At 38.1% G+C, this 26,002-nt stretch overlaps 1 protein-coding gene across 2 annotated transcripts in view; it reads left to right on the plus strand.

Annotated features, from left to right (window-relative positions):
* GOLGA4 (golgin A4) overlaps positions 1-26,002 on the plus strand; it is a gene marked incomplete at its 5' end in the record, with an annotated part of 70,226 nt that overhangs the window by 12,080 nt on the left and 32,144 nt on the right. The window contains 10 exons of one of the 2 annotated variants that reach the window (XM_084280279.1): positions 4,933-5,031; positions 9,539-9,604; positions 10,384-10,698; positions 12,695-12,742; positions 13,174-13,230; positions 20,357-20,455; positions 20,958-21,096; positions 22,444-22,631; positions 23,648-23,731; positions 24,569-24,716. In XM_084280279.1, coding sequence (XP_084136405.1) covers positions 4,933-5,031; positions 9,539-9,604; positions 10,384-10,698; positions 12,695-12,742; positions 13,174-13,230; positions 20,357-20,455; positions 20,958-21,096; positions 22,444-22,631; positions 23,648-23,731; positions 24,569-24,716 — 1,243 coding nt within the window. Of the gene's footprint in view, positions 1-4,932; positions 5,032-9,538; positions 9,605-10,383; positions 10,699-12,694; positions 12,743-13,173; positions 13,231-20,356; positions 20,456-20,957; positions 21,097-22,443; positions 22,632-23,647; positions 23,732-24,568; positions 24,717-26,002 lie in introns of those variants that run through there. The other variant, XM_084280278.1, reaches the window with a different exon arrangement.

Here is a 26,002-nt window from a genome sequence, read left to right on the forward strand (position 1 = left end):
CTTGTTTCTAAAGCCTGGATTTTGCAACTCCTGATGCATGTGCCAGCATGCTCATCAGAATTGAAAACAAACCAGAGAAGAGTTGTGTTTGATTTCTGTACTGCTTTTTTCTGAAGATGTAGTTCTGAACTCTTAGATTCTGGGGCTTTTTTTAATTGCACAAAGACATCTTGAACTTTCATTGCTTCCTTCAGGTTTCCCTACTCACAATCAAAGTAGGAATGAGGCATAAAAGGTTATGATGAAAATCGCACAAACCTTCTATAAACAGGTATTTGTGTAAATCAGCAAATTACTGAATTATTCACAACTTTTTTCTGGTGTTTTTTAAATTTAGTGATTTATCCAAGTTACTTTACTGTGGGGAATGAGTTACTTGTCAGTGAGAGTTGAAACACTAAACTTTTTGGCTGACAGCTGACTTCACCAGTTCCTTGAACTAGATGAGCAAATGCTGGCTTGTCTCTTAGACAAGCTTACAGCCTGTTCCCTTTCCTTCTGTCTTACTGGGCTTGTATACAACATAGCAATTGTCCATGTACAACTGTAGAAGCTTTTAAGCATTAACATACTACAAATACACATACACCATGATGTACTTCATTAATAAGATGCATGAATTTTCAGGTTTCCTTGATAACAGCTTCATCTGAAATTTGGAACTCCTGATCCTCTTTTTTTCTGAAAGGGAATAACGTCTGCCTTTGGCAATCAAACATATATTATATGTAGGTAATGTGTTGACTCAAGTACTCTCATCTCCACGGTGATGAGATTTGTGTCAAAACCTTAAACTCTCAAATTCTGGGCTTTGTTTCACAGCATGTTAAGGAAGCCCTTTGATCTCAGGGACAAATGTACTTTGGCCTTTGTGCTTCACTCATCGGTATCTTAGCAAAGGAACGTTTGAGCATGGTACTTCTTCAGGAGAAGAAATAATAGCAAGAATAATATGAACGCAGTTAGTTCTGGATTTCAGAAAGTCCATAAAGAGCAAGTAAGGCTGCTTAACTTAGGCCAAACTTGAGGGCCAGAAAAAACTGTTCAGAATTTTGGAAATACAAAGATTGTTAAAAAAAAAAAAGTGTTATATACTTTTTTTAGTAATGCTGTAGGAAACATAATATCATCTGATGTTGGGCTTCATCACCTAATTGACCTCATTTGTAACTATCTCTGCACAGTAGAAAGGCTTGTTGGTCAGTAAGATGTTGCTTGGGGGAGAAAAAAAAAGTATGGGAATTAGGTATTGTGACAAAAAGTCAGCAACATCATAGCCTTAATTTGGTACCTGAGATGAAGGTCAGTATGGGGTAGGGAGTTAATTTACCCTGGAGTATGTTTGAATCAGAGAATCAACAAAGATTTGTTAAAAGATTATTTAGATCTTTGTGTATTCCATTTACAGTGTGCTTTAGCCCAGTTGGATTCCCTGCTTGTCTGTTTTTATTGATTATATTACTGCCATGGTCCTGGTTATACAGTAGACAATATAGCACCAGATATATTTAATGTTTCTGAAGTTAATAAGATAATTTAGAACAGATTTTGGGCCAGAATCCTGAAATGCAAGAAACCATTAACGGAAATACTTGTATCTGTTTAATTTTGGCAGACTAGAGGGTTGTTTCTTGCAGTTTTTTTCCCAGGTGTAAGTGAATTGGTTTTAGTGTCTTTGTAAATCCTCCCCTTCCCAGTTAGCTAGACAGCTAGTTGTAAAGCTATACTGCATAGTTGGTCATAAGATTAAAAAGTGCAGATCCAAACATGTATATATGAGAAGGTATTTGATAGTCTAATTATATAGGACTAATCAAATAGCTGTGCCTATAATATAGCTGTTAAGAACGTAGCAGGTAATGATCTGCTAGAGTAACAAAAATACTGGTAGCAGCTACTTAAATATTTTGATTGTTGGGTACTCAAAATCCAAGGATGGAGGATGAGCTTACTAATGAGAATATGCAGCTAGGTCAAAATGTGCTAAGGAAACACCACTCTTGGACCATCACTGAGTATATTCTGGCTTTGGTAGCTATTTGAAATGTGAAACTCTTGTCTTGGTTACAATACTTGGCAATTTCATTTTGATACAGTGGTTACTGTTCTGCCTCAGTATTGTTGTCTTCTGATGTTCTTTGTTTGTAGGGTTGACTCCTTTTTGTGTTTACCTCTCCTCAAGCAACAGTAGATGAAACTGAGATGATTTAGTGACATTCTTGCCTCAGATCTTTGAATAATGCCTTTGAAACCCAACAGAATTGTTAAATGTGTAAACTATAAGCTGTGATAGAGACCTTGCAGTTGTATGTCTGCGAATTCAAGCAGTACTGCATCAGTTTTTATTCATAAGGGATTTTTTTCTTTTTTTCAAAACTGTAACAGTTAGTAAATTGTGGGATATTTTAGGCTATGGAGAGCTTCAATCTCCTGATCTTGCTAAAGAGGAATTACATATACTTACCACATAGGTTAACCACATGTGGTTATTTGCTTACCACATAGTTTGAGTGATTTAAAAAAAAAATAAAATCTTACCATTATTTAAAGCCCTTTTGTCATCTTACCCATAAGTTTTATGTTCTTTAATTAACGTTTAATGTAAGACACCACTATTAAAGCCTCTTGTTAGAACTTGGCTGATCAGGTCATGGACTTGATGTAGTGATTGAAAAATATAACAGTTCATGAGTGCTGAACATACTGACAGGTTAGGGTTTTTTTATTTCAGATGAATAATTTATTAGAAATTAAATAGTTGTGGAGGTTTTTTTAGTACAAGTTCCTCGTACTAGTTAATGGAATTTGGATTAAGCAAGATAACACTGTGGTGAAATTTCACTACTTAATATTTCAAGAAGCAAACATTAGCATACTGTTAATATGAAGAGATAATTTGAACTATCTATGATTCCTGAAGTTCTTGATATTCATGTTCTAAAAAGTGACATAAGCTGAAGGTAGTCTGTGACCTGTTGATAATGTTGATAATTCTTTGGTTAATTGTATTTGCTATAATCCATATATGAGTGCCCTGCAGGTTGTGTGTATGTGTGTGTGCCTGCAACATACAAAGTAATTCTTTGTATTTCATCAACATTATGTATGTGTGGTTGAGGATCAGGCCGTCAGGCTTGCCTGTAGCTTTCCTGCTGTTTGTTTTACGCAGCATTTGCCTTTTCTTTTTCTGCCCTATACCCTTTACATGTATGAAATGCATAGAACGGCCAAGGCTGTGAGCTTCCACAGCCACGTACGGAGATTGTCTGGAATCACTAATGGCTATTTGGTTTCATTAACACTTTTCTTGTTAGATTCCTTTTTTCCTTTTTGTTTTTCCCTTTGCCTAAAAGCTCGGGTAAAGAAAGAAGCTTACATGGGTTTTACATGCATGAATAAATCTATAGCAGGAGCTTTAACACAGCTTGCTTGCTCTTAGGAATCAGACTTTTCACATCCACTTCAGAATGTGGTCAGAGTTTCCCATTACAACAGTTTAGGTTTTGATTTTGCTTTATGCTTCAGGGGTTATAGGGTTAATGCTGTAAGAAGCAGTCCTACCTATCCCCAAGCCAGGGCTTTTTTTGGGGGGGTGGGGTTTTTTTAAACATGAACCAAAACTTACTTCCTTTTATAGCTCTACAAGGTCTTCTGATATAACTAGCAAGATTCTTCAGCAACAGACAATCGTACTGGGTTGTGTAGAATACAGTGAATCACATAGGAGGCATTTGCTTCATTTTCTGCAGGATTAGTAATTTAGGTCTCAGTTACTTGGGTTTTTCAGTAATTATTTGGTTGTTTTCAACGTAGAAATACATTACAGAAAAGACAATAGGGAGTCAGTACCAGCATTCAGAGGCTGTTGTATAAGGCTGTCACTGAACATTTATGCACTTAATACAGTCTGAAAAGTTTTGGTGGACACAGATTGCAAGTCACGTAGCATTCCAGACCTTAAGCATGAAAATATTTTTCCCTTCTCAATTTGAATTTAATTCATCTACTGGAGTCAACGTAACAGTCGCACACATGCACAAAAAAGAAACCTTAAATTATTTGATTTCTAAAAATACTATTTAGTAACTTGAAATAGAACAATATTGTTCTGAAATAATGAGAAAGAAAAACCATATTGTGTTTTCGTTCAGTCAACAGACAGCACAGCTCTGAAATCTCAGGCTGTAAGAAAGTTGAACCTTGAACTTCTGTCTGCAAGTGAAATCATGAGGGGAATATTTTTTTGAAGTCTGTTCCAGCATCCTAACAGTATTACACTACATGTATATATATATCCAGTTTGAATTCCACAATCTCTTTCTTGCCATGTTTTTAGTCTCTAGGAATTTAAATCTCTTCCTCATTACTGACCTGATAAAATGGTTAATTCAACATGAGTTTGTACAAAACAGCAGTCTGCTAGTAGCTTGTAGAGTTTTTTTGAGGAATTTTGTTTTAATGTGGCTAGAATTATAGTGCATAATCACAAGGAGGAGAACAAATAGTCCATGCAATTTATATTGTTTATAACTGAAATACTGATAGAATTTTAAGAATAATCAGTTTTTCACACATAACAGATCAAAGAAGGCGCAGTGTTATCTGAAGATAGGTCATCCACAGAAGTTTAGAAAAAATACAATGTTAGTGCCTGAAACATTGCCTGCTAAACTAGTATTATTTTAATTTTTTTTTTAAGTTGTGTGTTTCTTCACTTCTAATTGATCAAAACTGTATTTTGGCTGTTCTGAAATGATCTAATACATATTTTCTGTTTATATCCTGCCTTTGTCAATATCTGTTGTCTTGTAAATTATAGTATTGTTTTGTGATGTTTTAAATAATGTGGAAAAATTGAGTAAAATCATGCAACATTCTTTACCTTATTATTTGATTTATTTTCGTTTTCCTACTTTTTGCATTGAATGACAGCTGCTAGCCGGGATGATAGCAGAACCTGCTTTTCTTTCTGAATATACTATCTTTGCTTTGGATCCCACCAAGCAACCTAAGCCACAGAGTGACGGTGTGGTGAGTCCTCCCACCCCTCTTAGTGATGCCTATAGCAGAGGGAGGAGAGTACTGTACTAGAAGCAAACCTAGTGTTGCTTGTGGCTTCTTCTCACAAAGGTGTCTATCTATCTTAACCACCCTGTTGCTAACCCTGCACTAAATTTCAGAGAGGTTGTAGTACCTGATAGCTCCTGGCTGGTGTGCTTTATGATGTGATTTTATTGTAATGTAAAAATATTAACATGTATTCTGGTATACAGGTAACCATACTCTACACAACTCTTAATTGTTGCACAAGTTTGTACGTTTGTTGCTTAGAATCATTAATACCATTGAAAATTTACCTCTTAATTTCTATGTATGTCTGTATGCTTTTCAGGATAAATGGGTATGATAAAGATGGAGATTGATTATTTTTTTTTTTTTTGTCGAAACATTACATGCTTTTTGCTGTGTAGAGTGAAAGCCTCTCCAATGTCATTTACTACTAATGGTAGCAGGAAATAATTCTCTCACATAAAGACTTGAAATTCAGCTACTTCTGGTTGGCAACCTGGCAGCTGTTATTGTGAGGGTAAATATTTTTGGGTTTTTTATTAACCAGTGTTTATTTAAAATATATATTTCTTTGCCTGGAAATGCAAGTAGAGAACACCAGTGAGAAGAAAACAAAGAGTGGAAGAAAAGAAGCAAGCATAGGGAGGAAAGCAGCCTTTTGCTTTCTGACGTATGCACGTACAAAGCTGTATTCCTCTCATTGTTGTCACGGGACTGGGATGTCATCTTTCACATGCTTCAGAGGCATGGTGTTCCTGAGTCTGTAGTGATTCAAAGCACAGTGGCATTTTAGAGTCCCAGCTCATCCTCATATTTTGTGATTACTTTGCTTTTCCAGTTTAGCAAGTCCTGCTGCTGCTCATACAGAGGCTGGAAATGACAAGTTACTGAAAGCTGTAACAGGATAGAAATCTGATAGGCAGAGGGACATAGCACAACACGCTGTGTTATGTTGGTCTTTTCTCTCTCAAGCAAAGCGAGATTAGACTGAAACAGTGATTAAAAAAAGCGATCTCTGGAAAACCTTCCTTTGCTGTAAAGGGTTATACTGTTTTGGAGCATGCCCATAGATCACAGGTTCATTACTAGCTCAGTCATGGTCTTCTCATGATTGAGCATTTTGATGGGGAGGAAGGAGGACATTCAGATGGTGCTGGAATCTGTAGTTTTGCAATAGTTATTACTTAACTTCCCCACTCCCCCTGATACTTTGACCATATTCCAGGTCCAGTAATAACTCCTTAAACTTTCCTGCAGATTGATTTAAACTTTTCTACACTTACAGCAGTAAACACTTGTGGGCTGTTTTTCACTACACTAACAGAATATTCTGAGCACAGCTGCATTTTGAAAAACATTTCTATGAGTGCTTAAATGTTGTATTTATTTTACCTTTTAGTCTGTGCTTTAGTGGCAGGAATCACTGACTTGCATATTTATACAGAAGACAGCATACGTAGCAAATGATTATAATGTAAGTGCTGATGTTAATGTCTTATGATGTGTATTAATAATACATTGCCTCTACACTGATTTTGTTCTCTGAACTTTTTGAGAGTGAACTGTACTCTCTCAGTGAGAATTGGAGGGGAGGTTGAAAACAATCCAAAAGTTTTATAGGAAAGAGGAGGGCTAATTGTATAAAATATATCTTAAAGAACCTATTATATACATTTGGGAAACCTATGTAAACTAAAAATGTGGGAGAGGGAAAGTTTCATCAACACACACAAACACATATTAATTGTGCTAAAACAAATCAGTATTTTAATTGCATGTGTGCAAGAGCTGTGTGATCCAAGAGAGTGAGCATCATAGAGAAGTGACTATAATTCTGGAATTTTTGTGGTATAGGTGAAGTTAATGCAAACTTTACTAAAGAAGCTGTGCGGGTTTTGTTGCATGAAGAAACAGTTCAAATATTCTTGTACAGAGATTTTTTTTGATGAAAAAGTGAAGGAAAATGAGGGAAGAAAACGTGTACTATGCTCTCCTTCCTTCCTTTGTGTTTTACTGAATTTTGGGATGCCTGGTAAAGAGGGAGAAGAGTAAAATGTGTTTAAATGCAGACATTTAAATGGTCACTCTTCAGGCTTATGAATCTATTTATTTATTTTGAGAAATAAGTAAGATCAATTAGTTTGCATTTTAGGAATAGGGAGTGTCACTAGAACAGCCAAATGTGCTCCAATTAAAAGTGAGCTCTAGTTTATACATCTTCTTAATAAGAAAAAGCAATGTTTTGTTATAGAGGTTTCAAATATAGCTCTTTGTGTAGAGAGCTGTGTATTTTCTATGTGTTTGTGGAGGAAAGGCTTCTGTTGGTCTCCAGAAACCCTGACATAACTCTGCTGGTTTTAAAACTTTCAAAACACCAGCCTGTGCTCTGTACTTCTAGTTTTGCTGAAACATCTCTTAAGGCTTATGAAAGGTTAGAGTTTTTAAGCTCTTCAAAGCCGCTTGAAGTTGTGCTTATATATAGCAACATCCATTCATGCTTAGCTTTCACTGTGTGGACATCCGAATATGACCCTTTGCCCTAGAGCACGGTGACTTAAAATTGCAGCAGCACAGTACCTGTGGTGATGCTATTTTTTAAAGATATATACCTATCTCAAATAGATTACCAGTGTGTGCCTTTTATGATTTATGACAACAGAAAATCTAATCTCAAATACAGGTTTTAGTCTTTTTCATTCAGATCAAGAGGTCAACACAAGTAATAGGAAAATTTTCAAGTGGCAACACTAGTTTCAGTTTTGAAATAGCTTTTTTAGAAGATCTTAATATATCCTCAAATGTCAGCTTTCAAAGGGACTTCACAGGAAAGAACAGCATCCATATTTTTTATATTCATGAACACCTTATTGATTTAATAAATCTCCTTAACTTGTATTTTCAAATAGGTCTTACAAGAATATTTTATTAAGGTTTGAGTTAGATGTACAAACCCTCCATAGTTTGCTTTAATTCTTTTTGTGGGTATCAGAATATATGTTTTTTTGAAGGAAATGTTTGTAGTCAGTTGGTAGTTCTTCCTCTGTTGTCGGTCCAGTACTAGCACAGCAGATACTCTGTAAATTATAAAGCAAAAGATAAACTTTTCTTTGAATTATCCTTATTAACTTTCCAGTTAGGAAATGAAAAAGAACAGGTAATGGAGCCAAGAATGAAATGTAGGAATGCATTAGTTTACAAGCTGGTAAGAGCTCCTAATCCACTAGAAATAAATCCAGTGTAACAGAACAGTGCTCTGAAGCAGAATGCAGATTTTGTTCAAGCTGGATGAAATGCAATTTCCAAATCCAAACAAACTTCCAGTGTGGCTGGTTATTAACTAAGCTTCCTTCAGTTTGCTCTACATAGAGCCTTTCTGAAGCCCTTTCACACCCAATTGGTCCTCTTTGACGTTGATGTTTATGTATGCTTATCTGTGTATCCACACAGAGTAGCAGCTGTGCATGTAATCCCTTATCAGATACATAAATTATTAGGATGAGTGCTTTGGTTGTATATATGCCTTAGATTTTACCGCTTCTACCTAACTATCAGTGTTCATCCTGGTTAAAAATTACAAGTTACACAGCTTTTTTAGCTGAATTCCTCATACTTTCTTTGATATGTCTCAGTGCTTTGCTTCTATTTGGAAAAAAAAAAAAAAGATATCCCAGATGGTTTCAGCATGTTTTGCTGCTTAAGTTTGAGCAGGTTTAAGTCCCGTCTGGACTCGGACAGGTTAGAAAATACCTGAACCCAGGAAAAACAGAATAGGCAGGCTAGCAGCAGAAATGTCAGACCTCTGTTTAAAGAACTAAACAAAAGCCAACAAGAACAACAACAAAAAACCCCAAACCTCCCCAAAACTATTGTTTTCTATTGGGTTGGGTTTTGGGGTTTTGAGTGGGTTTTTTGTGTTTGTCTTTGGAGTGCAGAGGAATGTATGGGTGAAGTTTTGCACAAGACTTTTTTTGTTTCTGAAAGGCTGATTTTCTTCCCGCGCTTATTTTGAGTTTTAAAGAGCCTGTTACTAGCATTTGTTTTTCCAGGTAGTTTCTACCCCCTAAATGTGCTTAAGCAGACGGTGTGATTCTGCTGTTACTCACGTTGGCTGTAAACAGCACTGGTCATCAATTAGATTTTTCCTGCTATCATTTTGTCTTTTTGGTGTTTCTTTGATTTCTGCATAAATGTTACATAAATAATCATTATGAGTAATTTAATTGGAGATGTCAGCATTTGCAGATGTCTCTTACTAATCCACGCACACAGCTGCTTTGTAGTTCTGTATATTGCAGCAATCTGTTTTGAATTTAACAAACTAGCTTGTTTGCATGAAGACATTTTAATAAGCATTCAAAATAAAGTACTAAAAGCACAGGCAAGGAAAAGCACAGCTCCTATTTGTAGGAGCCAGTGAATTACAGTCCTTGTAGTCTGTTCCTTCTAACAGTTGTTTTTCCTCCTGTAGAACTTAACTAAACAACCACTTCCCAGATCCACAGAAAACAATGGAAGTGAAGCAGCTTCCTCGCAGGTATGGGCAGGGAATGGGGGGGTTTGTTTCCTCCTTCACTGCTGTGCTCTGTCTGTGTTATGTTTGTTTAAATGTCCATCTTCATGCTGGATAGGCATGACAGGTACTTCCTCGTCAGGATACTAGGGTGTTTTGTTTGTGTATAATCCCATTAGCTGGTATTAAGTGTTGTCACTGATACATAGAGCCTTTTTTTTTCTTTTTTTTTTTTAAAGCAGTATGAGTACTTCAGCAGCATAAATCAGTAATTGCGTTTTATGTAAAAATCATAAAGCTGTTTTAATTAAAAGGCCTGTTTAAGACAGCACACTAGAAGTAGCTATTATACAAGGACTTCTACAATAAATTTGTTCTCTTAATCATAGGAAAGTATCTCTGTGTCTTTGAGATAAATACAGCCTTCTATTTAATACATCAAGAAGTGAGTCACAGTTCTTTTTTTTCCATTTTGATCAACAGTAAATGCAACTGCGTATTTTAGTTACATATTCACTTTTAAAAGGGGTTACATAAATACATTATTTTTAAAGTTAAATCCGAGCTGTAGTATATTGCATTTAGTTGTTGCCTGGAATTGCACAGATCTGGTGTTGCATGCTTGATTTTCTCTGCACAAGGAGATGATTCTTCTAAGGGAGTGGTAGCAGTTTGGTGTCATGCATGTATTAGGCAACAGTTGTTCCTTTGCTCAAGTCAGGTCTCTCTTTCCTGCGCTAATTTAGTGTGTCTGTCTGCCTAAAAGCAGTGCTGAAGTAATTGCTTGCTTTGAATTTTTGCAGCCAAGTGACACTCAGTCTTTTGCCCAGAGGCTTCAGCTCCGAGTTCCCTCCATGGAGTCTTTGTTTCGAAGCCCAGTAAAAGAGTCCCTGTTACGGTCGTCTTCTAAGGAGTCCCTGGTACGAACTTCTTCAAGAGATTCATTGAATCGACTGGACTTGGACGCAGCTGGTCCCACCTTTGATCCACCTTCTGACATTGAGAGTGAAACAGAAGAGCCTCCGGGAAGTATGGACAGCCTTAGCAAAGAGCAGCTGCTGCAGCGACTGTGCAGAATGGAACGCAGTTTGGGCAATTACAGGGGAAAATACTCGGAGGTAGGCAAAGTTGTTACTGACTTACCTGGGAGAGAGGGGGTAGAGATGAAGAGAACAGATAACTGCAGTAGTGGACAATATTTTTATTCTCCTGTTTGGAGCAAATGGATCAACTTACTGTTAACATGGGAATTAAGTTCTTGTAGTATGTTTAGTTATTTTTGGCCTAGATAGGCCAGATGTTTTTCTGGTGAGAAAATGTGGATATCCCCTTTTTCACTTGTTTGTAAATAAGTTCATGTTGTCAACAATACAGATTAATTAGTAGTTACTCATGAAAAATAGTTCATGATGATTTTGCAGAAAGCCCGTAGCAAGGGCTGGAGTTCAGTACAGAGGCAAGCATGGCTTGTACTCACTTCACAGCAAATTTCTTTTTCTTCTGAAGCTTGTCCTTGAAATACACACTGTATATTCCATGAACATGTGATGGGCAAGCATTTTGGTTTCAATAAAGAAATTCAGCTCCCCATAATTTCTAGGTATTCAATGGAAAAAATTCATTCAAGGACTTTTTTTTTTTTTGCTAGTTGTTGAAAACCACTGATATAAATAGTTTTGCTACTTATTTTTCGATACAGTGGGAAAATGAAAGCTTTCCAGGTGATGGTATTGGATTTTTTTGTTTGTTTGTTTTAAGTACAGGTGTGTTTTGCATTTGGAACTGGCCTTTTACACTTTTTTTTACAGTTCTTTAAATGATTGCTGCCCTCCTATATAAAAATCCCTGTTCAGACTTTTTGCTAATACTGACAAAATTGTTGGAATCTAGAGTATGTATGTGGCAATTACAGCATTCAATGTATGCCTGGAAAAAACCCACAGTTCTGTCTTCCATTGTCTTTTCCTATTGATTTTTCCTTCTCTTCCATCTAGTATAAGCAGTTACATTTTTTAAAAAGGCTGTATAACCAGTGTTGCTAAAATGAAAATTCTTCAGTTTGCAGGTTTGTTTGGGGGATTTTGTTAGTGTAGTCTGTCCGGTATGTCTTAATTTGCTCGATCAAAAAGGCCTGTTCGGTTTGGGGTTTTTTGTGGTTTTATGAGTTTCTTTAGTTCATTTGGAAAAAAAAAAGTTTTGCTGAAGCTTGGAAGAATGTAGTTTCAACGTATGAGAACTTACAATACAACATTTTTGTTTCTTTGTTTAAAGTTATCATCTCAAAAAAATATGCTGAGGGAAACTAGCCATAGTGGTTTTAGTTTTCTTTTTAGTGGAAAATAAGTATGACTCTGAAATTAAAAGTAATTTTGAATTCTGAAAAATTCTAATTTGTTTTAAACAAGAATTTGAAGCTGTCTTTTAACTTTGAGATTTCTGGGGTTTGGTGGTTTGGATTTATTTTCCTTTGATTTTTTAGCAATTTGTAAATGGAATATTTTGATTCCACGTGCCATTATGCCACTTCAGCTTTAGACAGTTTAGGCAATTGTGATCAAATTGTTAATTAAACTAAATTGTGCAGATACTCATTAAGTCCTTTTGTCAGTTCACAATGAGAAATATTGTCCTCTTCCAGTCCTTCTTTGTCTGCTGGTTATACGCAAAGCACATGGGATGAGAGCATTTGGTATCACACAGACCTTTTTATGCTAGACTTCTAAGTGTGTTTTGTAATGCATACACATTGTAAATGTGTGGGATGTGTACCATTACAAACGTACATCCCTCTGAGGTAGTTGTCTGGGATGCAACTTTCTGATGCAGTTGAGTTTTTGACTGCTTGTATTGAAGCATAGCTGTTCTTAGAGGCCTTTTTAGTGAAGGGAAAACTGCATGAATGCCAAGTAACCTCAATGTTTTGTCATATAGGCCTTATTCTTTAACACTTCGCAGATGTATTATAAATGGAAAAAGGAGAAAGCTCTTCTTGCAGAAACATGACCTAAATTTTCTTTAGTGTTCCAAGTGAAGAGTTTGAAAATTCAGGTAGTGATACAACTAAGCAAATTATTTTGATAGCCATCATCATTATACCGAATTTCTGTATTTTAGCTGGTGTTGGCTTATCAAGTTATCCAGCGGGAGAAGAAGAAGCTACAGGTAAGCATTAGTCATCATCATATTTTACCTGAAAGCTTTTGTGAATCTTAATGTGTAGTGCAAATACAGATTTAGCTTTCAATGCATTGTGTGTGTATTTACATAAGAAGTTTTGTATATGTAGACATGTGTGCATATAACAAAAGATTCTTTCTAAGTTGGGATTTGTGAGGAAGCCAAGATAATATTGGTTTGTCAAAATAACTGTGAAGCTGTTGTACTCCAGTCTTTTTTTTTTTTACTACATCAGCTGTAAGGAGGTAGATTGTCAACCCACAGTTGGTAGTTTGTGATAATACTTCCACATCAAGTTTGACTCGAAATACAAATCATTAATTCTTCTGCTGAAATACAGTTTTATGAATTTATTTATACTTTATATATAAAGTTACATTTAATACATCTGATGTTTATTCTTCCTTCTTTTGAAGGGTATTCTGAGTCAAAGTCAGGATAAAGCACTTCGCAGAATTGGAGAACTCAGAGAGGTAATTCCCTTTATTGATTGTTTGCTTTATACCACACATATAAAATACTTTATATTTCACCGCAGGATTTTTTGCCACTTGTTTTCATCTGTTTATATGGGGTTATTTCTCTAGTTTGTTTACCTTTCAGCGGCTTATTGTCATACACTTAAGACCAAGCAGTTCATTGAACTAATGAACTCTTTTCTGTTCATTGTGGAACAGGTAGAAGAGCGTGTAGTTCTCACAGTATTGTTGGGCCCAGCAGTATATGTCCCTGTGCAATTTCTTGCTCTTTTAGTACTGAGAAATACTAATGTTAGGTAAATACAATAGGCACTTTTTTGGTAAAGATTTTGAAGGCTATCAGTAAAAAAAATGTAGGATCAAATTTTTAAAAATACTTATCTTGATCTCACAATATTTTCATTGTTTTTATGGATTTGCAGCTTAGTTTGATTTCAGTCATAAAATTAGGTAGGTTGTGTTATGATTATTGTCCTTAGGGTATAGTGAAATTAAAAGGAGAAGATCTAATGTAGTTGTTATTAATAATAAACACATTGGGCATAATTAAAAGACATGTACAAATTACTGTACAGAGCAAATTTAAAGGGCAAGTTCACAAAAGCCATGTTGCCAAACTGTAGTGAAGCAGAATGTGAAGCTGAAGCCTTTTTACTGCCCCAAGTGCCAGGGCAACATCAGGTTCAGAGATAGGTGTGCAAGGGCTTCTCTGTCCATATGCTTATCTTGTGTGGGAGCTGAGTTCCAGCTCACTGAAAGCCATGGGCTTTCTCTGTGGCTGCACTCCTGTTTTTGCCATGTGCTGTGCAGAGTAGCCTCCAGCTGGTGTGGAGGCTGCAAGAGCTGTCAGACCATGGTGAGACCCCACCTTAGCCTGAAGACACACTACCTTCAGGCAGCTGGGCGTCTTGCCCGCAGACAGGTGCCAGGGTTTCTCCCTTCAGGGCGAGTGATGGTGACATGCATGTACCCAAGGCTCATGCTCAAGGGGCTGTCCTGGTGCGACCAGGCGGGCAGTCAGTCATTTCAAAGGAGGTCACTGGTGAATTGTGGGGCACTCTCCTTCACCAGTAAGGTGAGTGTGTTCACCAGTAAGGAGAGTGTGGGGCACTCTCCTTCCAGGTAAGAGGCCTATTAATTGTGTGCACCATGGGGGTAGTGTGTTAGTTCAGATCCTGCAGTTCTGCTCCAGCAGCTGAGAAGAGCGGGCCAGAGTGCTACATGTGCTGTGCTTGTCTGAGCCGGAGCCCAGCCCTCATCTGTCACCCTGTCCTAACCTAAACTGTCATCCCATAGGAGGGGAAAACCCACCAGATTATTGACAGAAGGGGCTCACCAATGGTTTGAGTATGGGTTTTTTTTTTTGTTTCCAGTTCACTGCAAGTTCAAATGAAAGAAGCTTATTGTGTCCTAAGTCTGTATCAGGGTGCTCCAGTATGTTTAGTTTTCCAACTTACCGATACTTCGTAAAATTTGAAAGGCATTAGGTATACCAGAGTTAAAGCTTTTGCGTATGAAAAAGAGTTGGGTGTGTGCATACTTTTTTCCCACTTCTTCTGTCATAGTCTTTTGGATTCATATATTTATATGCAAAGTTTCATATATATATATTTCTAATTTATGTGTGTATATATATTAAAATCGTATTTGCATTTGACGTAAAAATTAATTTTGTTCTTAGAAATCCTGTAGATTGAAAGATTTCTTCAAATCTAACACTGAAATTCTTTTTTATGAACTGTAAAACCTTAGAAAGTAGGGGGTTTGTCTTTTGGAAGTCCAGGTGTTAGGTGAAACAGATTTAAAAATGACAAACGAAATTACTTGCTTCCATTGTGAAATCTAAAGTGGTACAAAATAAATAATTAATTGATGTAATAATATGTTATCAGAAATTAATTGTAAAAGTCTCTTATTTCGTGATAGTCAAGTCTCCTTATAAACACAGTAAATCGGTCAAGTTTCTTCTAAGAGGGCCATAAAAGAATAAGCAAAGTCTCTTTTGAGACCAAGCTGACATTGTGAAATAGACACTTGCCTTTTGCTTACTTTAGTTATTTCCTGTTAGGACTAATTCCTGAACAGCAATCTTCAGTGTTATCCTTCTCAGCCAAGGATCAGAGGGGGTTTTGGGATCTAAAGAGGACTATTTCTGTGTCGGTTTCAGTAAATCTCTTTGGTGCTTGTTGTTACGTTGAGCTGCTTTGCTTTGCTTTGCTTGGAAGGAACCTGCTTCTAAAGCTCAGAGGCGTGAGGCAGTTGCTGTTGAGAACATGAGGCAACGTGAGGTTAAAAAGTGGGCATTAGGCTTCCCAGTGACGCCTTCCAGCAGTGACTGCCTGTGGGTGGCTGGGCAGGCTCAGCTCACACAGCTGCCGTTCTCAAAGCTGGTATCAGGCTTGGCTGTGGCAGCCAGGATTCACTGTTGGAGGTCAGGGATAAGCAGCAACAGAGCGTTAAAACAAGGTTCAGAGTTGGAGGAAAGCAACACAGAAAGCAGCCAGCACCTTGTATTTTGTTTGTTAGCTTTTTTATCCTTTCTTTCTATTGCCCTCTATCTTTGCCTGTTACGAATGGCACTTGCTTCTGTACAAGCCATCTTTGCAGAATAATGGTCACAGAAGTGGTATTTTTCTGGTGTTGAATCACTGAGAAGCTATGTATGGATGAAGTACGTGCATAAACTAAAAAACCCAACAAATGAAACAAGTTTGGGAAATTATTTACAGTGCAGGCATGAAATGTGTATGGTTCTGATTCTCTCAATAAACACTTAGAAGTGAATAACTTTAAATACTTTTATTTTCTGTTAGAAGAGTAATTATTTAAGGATATTGAAACATGTAAACTTTAAAAGCATGGGAAGTAAATAAACCTCCCTAAGGCAGCATTTTATAAGATTATGTAGATGAGCAACATCTACAAGTTTCTAAAGGTGTTCAGCCAAATTAATGCAAGTGAGTAGTAAGTCCACATATTTTAAGTTCTTTGGCATTCTCTGGCTTTCTTATTTGAAACACCTTTGAATTAAAAAACCAACCTTGCTCTTAAAATTGCTGTTTGTCATACCAGAGCGTTAGCATATTGAATGAGCATAAGAGAATTTTCCATTTCTGCTGTTTATTTTGACTTAATCTGGTGGTTAAATTCGCAATTGACATTGCGAATGCTTTCTTCTCAATCCCACTGGCACCAGAGTGCAGGCCACAGTTTGCTTTCACTTGGAGAGGCATCCAATACATGTGGAATCGTCTGTCCCAGGGCTGGAAACACAGCCCCACCATCTGCCATGGACGAATCCAGACTACATTGGAAAAGGGTGAAGCCCCAGAGCACCTGCAGTATATTGATGACATCATTATATGGGGCAATACAGCAAAGGAAGTATTCAAGAAAGGAAAAAGGATAATTCAAATCCTTTTAGAAGCTGGTTTTGCTATAAAACAAAGTCAAGTCAAGGGGCCTATGCAAGAAATCCAGTTTCTAAGAATAAAATGGCAGGATGGGTGTCATCAGACCCCAATGGACATTATCAATAAAATAGCAGCTATGTCTCCACCAAGCAACAAAAAGGAAACGCAAGCTTTCTTAGGTGTTATAGGTTTTTGGCGAATGCATGTCCCAAACTACAGTCTCATTGTGAGCCCACTCTACCACGTGACTTGGAAGAAGAATGGTTTCCAATGGGGCCCTGAGCAGCAGCAAGCCTTTGAGCAGATCAAACGTGAGATAGTCCATGCAGTGGCCCTTGGGCCGGTTCGGACAGGGACAGATGTTAAAAATGTGCCGGGGAAAATGGCCCTACCTGGAGTCTCTGGCAGAAAGCACAAGGGGAGATTCGAGGCTGACTGCTGGGGTTTTGGAGTCGGGCCTACAAGGGATCTGAGGCCAATTATACTCCAACAGAAAAGGAAATACTGGCCGCCTATGAAGGGGTTCGAGCCGCTTCAGAAGTGATTGAAACCGAAGCCCAGCTCCTCCTGGCACCCCGACTGCCAGTGCTGGGCTGGATGTTCAAAGGGAAGGTCTCTTCTGCATATTATGCCACTGATGCTACGTGGAGCAAGTGGGTTGCACTAATTACTCAGCGGGCTCGAATAGGAAACCCTAATCGCCCAGGAATCGTGGAAGTGATCACAGACTGGCCAGAAGGCAAAGATTTTGGGATGTCACCAGAGGACAAGGAGGTGACACGGGCTGAAGAAGCCCCACCTTACAACAAACTGCCAGAGAATGAGAAGCGATATGCCCTGTTCACTGATGGGTCCTGTCGCATTGTGGGGAAGCATCGAAGATGGAAAGCTGCTGTATGGAGTCCTACAAGACGAGTAGCAGAAGCCACTGAAGGAAAAGGTGAATCAAGCCACTTTGCTGAGGTGAAGGCCATCCAGTTAGCCTGGGACATTGCTGAGAGAGAAAAGTGGCCAATGCTCTACCTTTATAATGATTCATGAATGGTGGCTAATGCCCTGTGGGGGTGGTAGCAGCAGTGGAAGAAGAACAACTGGCAGCGTAGAGGCAAACCCATATGGGCTGCTGACTTATGGCAAGATATTGCTGCCCGGTTAGAGAAGCTTGTTGTGAAGGTACGTCATGTTGATGCCCATGTACCTAAGAGTCGGGCCATGTAGGAACATCAAAAGCCTTATCAGGTAGATAAGGCTGCTAGGATTGAAGTGGCTCAGGTAGATCTAGACTGGCAACGTAAGGGTGAATTATTCATAGCTTGGTGGGCTCATGATACCTCGGGTCATCAAGGGAGAGATGCAACATATAGAGGGGCTCGAGATCGAGGGGTGGACTTAATTATGGATGCTATTGCACAAGTTATCCATGAATGTGAGATGTGTGCTGCAATCAAGCAAGCTAAGCAGTTGAAGCCCCTTTGGTATGGAGGACAGTGGAGGAAATATAAATATGGGGAGGCCTGGCAAATTGATTACGTTACCCTGCCACGAACCCGCCATGGCATGCATTACGTGCTTACAATGGTGGAGGCAACCACCGGCTGGCTAGAAACATATCCCGTACCCCATGCCACTGCCCGGAATACAATCCTGGGCTTTGAAAGACAAGTCCTATGGCGACACGGCACCCCAGAAAGAATCCAATCAGACAACGGGACTCATTTCTGAAATGCTGTCATAGACACCTGGGCCAAAGAGCATGGCATTGAGTGGGTGTACCACATTCCTTATCATGCACCAGCCTCTGGGAAAACTGAACGATATAATGGGCTCTTAAAGACTACCCTGAAAGCAATGGGTGGTGGAACATTCAAACACTGGGATACACATTTAGCCAAAGCCATGTGGTTAGTTAACTCTAGGGGATCTTCCAATCGGGCTGGCCCTGCCCAGTCAAAATTTCCACGTACTGTAGAAGGAGACTGAGTCCCAGTAGTGCATGTGAAGAGTATATTAGGAAAGATGGTTTGGGTCATCCCTGCTTCAGGCAAAGGTAAACCCATGTCTGGGATTGTTTTTGCTCAAGGACCTGGCTGTACTTGGTGGGTAATGCAGAAGAATGGAGAAGTTCGATGTGTACCTCAGAGGGATTTGATTTTAGGTGAGAATAGCCAATATAATTAATAAAGTAGAAATTGTATTATAATAATTGCTAAATAACCCATTACTGTATTTTCATTATTGCTATAATTGCTGTATGTTGTTCTATGTTGTACCAATGGAGTTACAGCCGGAGTCATACAAGTCAATGAAGGAGGAGTGCCATGATGATGGGACCATACCTGGCGTCCCAAGAACTTTTTTCCTCTTTCCCCTTTGAAAATGAACACCTTTGATTCACAGACTATGGACATGGACCATGTCAGGTGTATCGGTTGAGAGCCCGAGATGCAGCATGCAGCGATCCAACGTCACATACTCACACCATGAAAGATTGTTACAACAAATGGAGCCTGAAAATCATGGACTAAATGTTAATTTACTCAACAAACTCAGCGGAATGATCCATAGACTAAGGGAATAATACCTGTATGCACGTGTGTGTGTATACATGCATACATACATATATGTGTGTCTGAAACAAGAAACTGGTTGTACCCAAAAGAAATGGTTGGATCCAGTCATGACATAAATGGTATGGAATAAGGGGTGGATAATGTCCTGGTTTTGTTCAGGATGGAGTTAACTTCTTTTGTAGCAGTGGATGGAATGCTGTGTTTCAGTGTTAAAATGGAAGCAGTGCTGATAACACCCCGATGTTTTTAGTTGTGTTAAGCAGTCAAGGACTTTCTCAGTTTTTCGTATTTCTCTATTCATGAGAAAGGAGGGGACGAAGCCAGGACAGGTGACCCAAACTGGCCAAAGAGAGGATTCCATGCCAATTACGTCATGCTTAGTGTAAAGGGGGGCTGATGGCAGGAGGAGCAGGGGTGGCTCCAGGACGCGTGGTTTTTGGGGGACGGTCGGGTTCCGGGATGGCTCTGGGTGGCACGGCCTGAGTTGTGGGTTCAGTGAGAAACTGCATTGTGTATCAACAGCTTCATGTATTTTTTTGTTCTAAAGTCCTGTTAGCATTGTTATATTTTATCTTTCTGCTATTTTAGTAAACTATCCTTATCGCAACCCATGGGATTTTGGTTTCTTGGGTTTGGGGTTGTTATTTGTCCCTTCCTTTCCCTTCCCTTTCCTCAAACTCCCCCTCTCGCTGTTCTCCCCCTCCTCTTTTCCTTTAAAGAGCAGGCAGCTGCATGGATCTTGGCTCTCAGCCGGGGTAAAACCACGAAAGTATTTTACCAAAGTGCAGTCTGCAATTTCCAGGAGAAATGTATGCATGGAAAACAGTTTTCAAGAGTAGGTTTGAAGTGATCCCAACACAGATTTTTTTTTTTTCTAGGAAGAAAGAATCCTTTATAATTTGTCATCATGTCTAGCCTCTTGCTAGTATAATAGTGGTGTTATAATGGGGTGTTGTATGGAATGTTGTATAGTAAAAGAAATCACAGAATGTTAGAGGTTGGATATCTATTTTATGGTTGTATTCTGGGATCACAATTATGAAGATGTATTTTTAATGTTCTTTTTTAATGTTTTGATAAGCCTTTTGCATTCGCACTTCAGTTTCCACTCAAGATGTGTTTGTTTATGATTCTCAGGAGCTTCAGATGGATCAACAAGCTAAGAAACATCTTCAAGAGGAATTTGATGCTTCCTTAGAAGAAAAGGATCAACTTATTAGTGTCCTGCAAACTCAGGTAAGATACCTTACCTGACAGTTAGGTAAAACTGCTTTTCCAACCTTTTGTTTTTCATTATGTTTTTCCTATAATTCATGTCCGAGTTTTATTGTAATTGCTGCAGTGTTGTAAAGCTTCTTTAGAATTTATGATTATCTAGAAATTAAGTGCATCTTTGTGGAAGAGGATAACTTTGTAAGATCTCACTCACGCTGAATATGACTGTTTGATCTGCACTTAAATACCTTTGTAATCCAGAACATAACATTAGCAGATGTTTGAGCTAAAATTGCTTTGGCAAGTTTGTGTTTTGCTTAATTGGTCTTTGTTTCTCCACTCATAATGATACTATTTTTGTTAATTAGAAACATAATTCTGGTTTTAAAAATACTAAAAATATCCTATTTTTCCTTTCTGTACTTGCTGATACCAGTTTTTATTTAACTCTCTCAGTTTTGAATATGAAAACATGTTCTACTTAGAATCCTTGGGTTGTTTAATAAAAAAATACTTTGCTTAGGTATCATTGCTGAAGCAGAGGTTACAGAACGGTCAGATAAGCACCGAATTGCCTGATCCAAATACCCAGTCCGAACCACAAGTTCAAAGTCCTACAAAAGAAAGCGGTACCGAAAATACTGTGGAACCAGGAAGTAATGGTAGGTATTGGAGCATTTTCAAGGGATCTTGAATTTTGGGGAATAAGCCTGTCGTTTATGATGGAGTAACAATATTTAGAGCTGAAAATGTCATAGTAAGAATATATTTTCTAGGAGACAGTTGTTTTGAAAACTGTGACACCTAGAGGACACAATAACCGTTCTAAGCTACTAAATTTGCATAAGAATTCAAATCTGTCCTGTCTTGCCTTTGTCAATGAGGATAGTGCTGTAATTACTGATTTTGCCAGTAGGGGTTGAGGGGTTGTTGCTGTCCCCCATAAGCAACTAGCTGGCCCTGCAGTTCAAAGAGGAGACCAGTTGCCAGTCTGTTTGAGGTTTTTTTTTTTTTTTCTTTTTTTCTATCAGGAAAAACATAAAAGCAAAGATAAATTTTGATATTTTCAGAAATGAATAGTCGAAGCGTACTTCACATCAGAAGGTTATTTGAGTTATGAGACTCGCAGTAGTGTGTGCATTTGATTACTGAGCAAGGGACATTATAATGCTGATATACAATGTGTATAATGAAACTGTCATTTTTTGGTATCCTTCACAAAAGGCAGGTTTGAGACAGAGGTGACTGTGCATCTTGAAATAACTTTTTTTCACCATCTGCCACGATTTTTGTATGTTAGGAGGAGGCAAAGGGTTGGTTAGATTACAGATTTTCTTATCCAGTGTCATGTCTTTTGTAGTGCTTAGTAAGTATCCAGTAACAAAGACTCTTGTGCTGGAGTTTGCTTCAGGACTCTAGTGTGTAAGACTTACGGTTGTGAATAGAACCTCTGACTTAGATACTGTTTTCATGCCAAATACTCTTACAGCCTCCAGAGCAGCAGGGCAGAAGACAGGGGAGTACACCTTGGAAAGATGCTAACTGTGACCTTTATCCTGCTGAGTGTAGTATTTCCAACCTGGATGTTTTAGAATTAACATTGTGTCCAGACCTGGGAAAACAGGCAGGTGTGCTTGGCACTTGAGAGATGTGATTTGCATTACTTAGTGGGTTGTTTTTTCCTGCTTGTGAATATTCTCTTAGTAGCAGCAGGCAGGTTTATAAGTCATGATGACTTCTTAATTGCCTAGAAAACCTTGTTGAGTAACAGTTTGGTTTTGAAGCTTGTCTAATGATGGGGATTTTGTAAATGAGTTTGGAGTGAAAGGCTGTATTTACTGTTCTGTGTATGTGTAGCACCTTTCTGGGTCTTAGAGTTGTCACTGGGAAGTTTTACAGACTTTGCACAGCTTTGGAGACCTGTGAGTCGCCCACAATGTGAATGATGACTGCAGGTATACATTTTGGAAACAGTGTGTGTATGATATCGTTGGTATGTTGTCTTGTAGAGGGTAATGAAGATTCTGCTAAAACACTGGAAACTCTTAATCAGAGGGTGAAGCGCCAGGAGAACTTGCTGCAGCGTTGTAAAGAAATGATTCGGTCACACAAGGAGCGCTGTGCCCAGTTAACCAACGAGAAAGAGGCGCTTCAAGAGCAGTTAGATGAGAGACTTCAGGAGCTGGAGAAAATGAAGGTACAGAAAATGCTCTTAACTTTATGAGTAGCTACTAAAACACAGTAAGATCTCAAGAATATCCAAAATTTATTAATAGGCTAGACTGCTCAACAAACTGTTTCTGTATTTTTTTGAGCTAAAGGTGGATTCCCACCTGGAATGAAAGCATTGTACAATAACTCAAAAAGCTGTAAAAGGGGGTGTGAAACCTTACTGTATGAACAATAGTCAAAATGGCATCAGATATAAAGTAGCTTTGGGAAGTTGGAGTGAGGAAAAGTGTGTCTTAGCACAAAACGCAGGAGGTAAAGCGAGAAAGGTATAGCAGAGCTAAACCTTCAAGACATGGTGGAGGAGGCACCAGTTATTTAAATGAACAGAAAACACAGAAAAGCAGGAGGGACAGTAGAGAGCACAATACAGTGAAGATAACATAAGTGCTGTCCCAAAAATAAATTGATATTTTGCTCAATTTTCCTTTTAATGCCATCAGTGCCAAGTGTGGAGTAAAAGTAAGGTTGCTGATGGTAATGGAAACATTAAAATGTGGCAAGTATGGTTGTATTCAACTTCATTTTTGGCAAGTGGATTCCTTTTTCTGTGTTGGTCTCAGCACTAGCCCAGTTTGAAAGACTGGAGTGTTTTAGGGACTTTCTCAAGCAAGGCCAGTAATAAGCAGTTACTTTATATTGCTGAGAACCTCTTGTACACTGAGGTGCAGGAAATTGAGCAGGTGCCATTGGCACCTTTTTATTTGCTGATTTTACTGTAGCAGTTCTGATACCCATGAAACAACTGTGGAGGCTGTAATGAAGCCTTCAGATACCTGAATTAATATGGAAGCCACAAGGCAGTCTAGCACTGGGAGATTTAAATGTAATTTGAAGCTGCCTACTTTATTTTCCCTGGATTCTTTTCTGTACTCTTTCTCCAAGGCATAGTGCAGGGTAAGAGCCAAACCTATGCTGCTGTCAGAAGGCGTTATTTTCTTACAGATGACAGTGCTTTAAATTGTGTTTGGGGTCTTGTTTTAGGACCTTCACATGGCTGAGAAGACTAAACTGATTACACAGCTACGTGATGCAAAGAATCTGATTGAGCAGTTAGAACAAGACAAGGTAAACAAAAACCCCTTTTCTTTAAACTTTGTGTAATCTTTGAAGAAGACTGTTTAGAACTCTTGTTATTAGAAGCTGTTCTTAGTTGTCTGATGTGGTTAGGTTTATGTTTTAATAAGCAAGTGATTTAAGCTATCTAAGAATTTTATTGTGTAGATACTTTAGGGTGTTTGTCTGATAGGTTATACGTAGTACCGGAGGTTGTTGTTATTTAGGATGGAGCAATTATGCTGAATACACTCCTCAATGCCAGCTCTTTTAAAAACAAAAACCCTGACAAAACCAAACACTAATGAAGATGAGATACAGCACAAACTAATTAAGGAATGACCAATAAAGGAAAAGTAACTAATTTCTTAGAAACTTTTCCAGGTTTTTTTATCCCTTAAAAGTTTTTTTTGTGGTTTATTTTTTATGAGTCTTGATACTTGGTGTGACTTCTGGTACTGTAATAAACAGCATGACTAACTCATATGTGCCTGTTCTCTAAGGGGAAGCACGCATGCTACGGTGCTTCTAGTTTTGGCCTATTTACAGAATATGTATTTCAAATAAAAGTATCTGTACCAGAAGGAGAAAGTTTTCTAATGGTTTTTAGTTGCTGAAGGAGTTCTTTTCACTGCTAAATAAATTTTGGCTATTCTTCAAAACAATGTTATTCTTACTTTCTTTTTGTTAGTATTTTCTGTTTTCTGGCTTAAAAAAATCCACGGTCCCTCGTCTTGTAGTAATAGACTAAAGCTCATTCCTGACAAGGACTGTATCCTGGCTTTAAATTGTTTTAGCTATATGTTGTATTTATTTGCTAGCTTTTTATCACAAGGACCTTTTCCATAGGGCATGGTAATTGCAGAGACAAAGCGGCAGATGCATGAAACATTGGAAATGAAGGAGGAGGAGATTGCCCAGCTGCGAGCTCGGATCAAACAAATGACTACACAAGGAGAGGAATTAAAAGAACAGAAAGAAAAATCTGAAAAAGCTGGTAAGAAATTCTGGAGATTATTAGCATTCACATTTCAATGTGACAAAGCTTCAGCGTGGTCGTCTTGCGCTCTTCCACCCCTGCTAACATCATTACTAACTTCACTTCTGGTCAACAGAGCTTAGGGGTGTTTACTCACAGGTTTGTGCCTGTTACCAGTTGAGCTGGAGTTAGGAAGGAAACTGCTGAAGTCAGCTGTACTTTCACATTTGTAGGAGAATAATAGAGGTTTCTGCTAGTATAACTTTAGGGGGAAAAGTTGTACCTACCTGCAAATTATCATTATAATGCCACAAAAATTTTACATAGAGAGCATAGCAGTATGTAAGTGTTTCGGAAGAAATTAGAAACAAGAGGAGGCGTTAAAACCATTGTAAGCATTTTCTTTCAGTAACTGTAGCAGAAGCGTTTCTGATTTCCTTGTAGTGAAACAGCAGGGATGATTCCTTTTGCTTCAGGCTTGAAATCTGGCAGTTATGTAACTATTATATGCTGTAGTTTACTTGTGATGTAAATTAGGTGACATTAATTATGTGAGCTTGCTCCTTTTACTTGAAACTAAGTTAAAAGTTCAAGCTGCCCCACCTTTGTTTTTTAAACAGTGAAATTGTTTTGCACTGTATCTACCAAAATTCTGTTAGAAGAATTCAGTTTGATTTCACAGGCATCTTGAAGGACTTCACTCTTTTGGCAGACTCAGATGTGATTAGTTTGCATAAATCATTATGCATATTTCCTTTCTCTATAAAGCTATGAGAAGTTCAAAAAATACAGTTCATAGAAGTTTATTTTAAATTACATAGGTTTAGTTCAGAACTTCTAATTTTCAAGATTTGTTTGGGCAGAACGTTCTGCTGTAATACAGAAAAGCAGCTTGAACATCCATCTTGTGAAAATAACACTTTGGGTGTTTGCCTTTTCAGGTTGCACATATTTTTTTTAGCTCTGGAAATTCTGCTAAAGTTGGATTTTGTTCAGGTCTTAGAGATTAAGAAGCTTTTCTTAATGATTAAAAGCTGAAGAATATTTTAATACTTCTGCAGATAGATATTGTCAGAATTGTTTAAAACAGCATTTTTTTAAGCAGTAGAAACCTCTTAACTATGAACTAATATCTATACGATGGTTAATACAGTAGCTTTCTCAGGTTTGCCAGAAGCTGAAAATGGGTTAGAGATGATGTTCTGGATACCTGGGAAACTTAACTTTTCATTTATGAATAATGCATTAAGTACACTGGATTTTTATAGGGGGAGATTTGTGTGTTAAATATGCTGTCTTCTAAA

This window comes from Gallinula chloropus (assembly GCF_964237585.1).
Source record: "Gallinula chloropus genome assembly, chromosome: 2".
NCBI classification, from domain to species: domain Eukaryota; kingdom Metazoa; phylum Chordata; class Aves; order Gruiformes; family Rallidae; genus Gallinula; species Gallinula chloropus.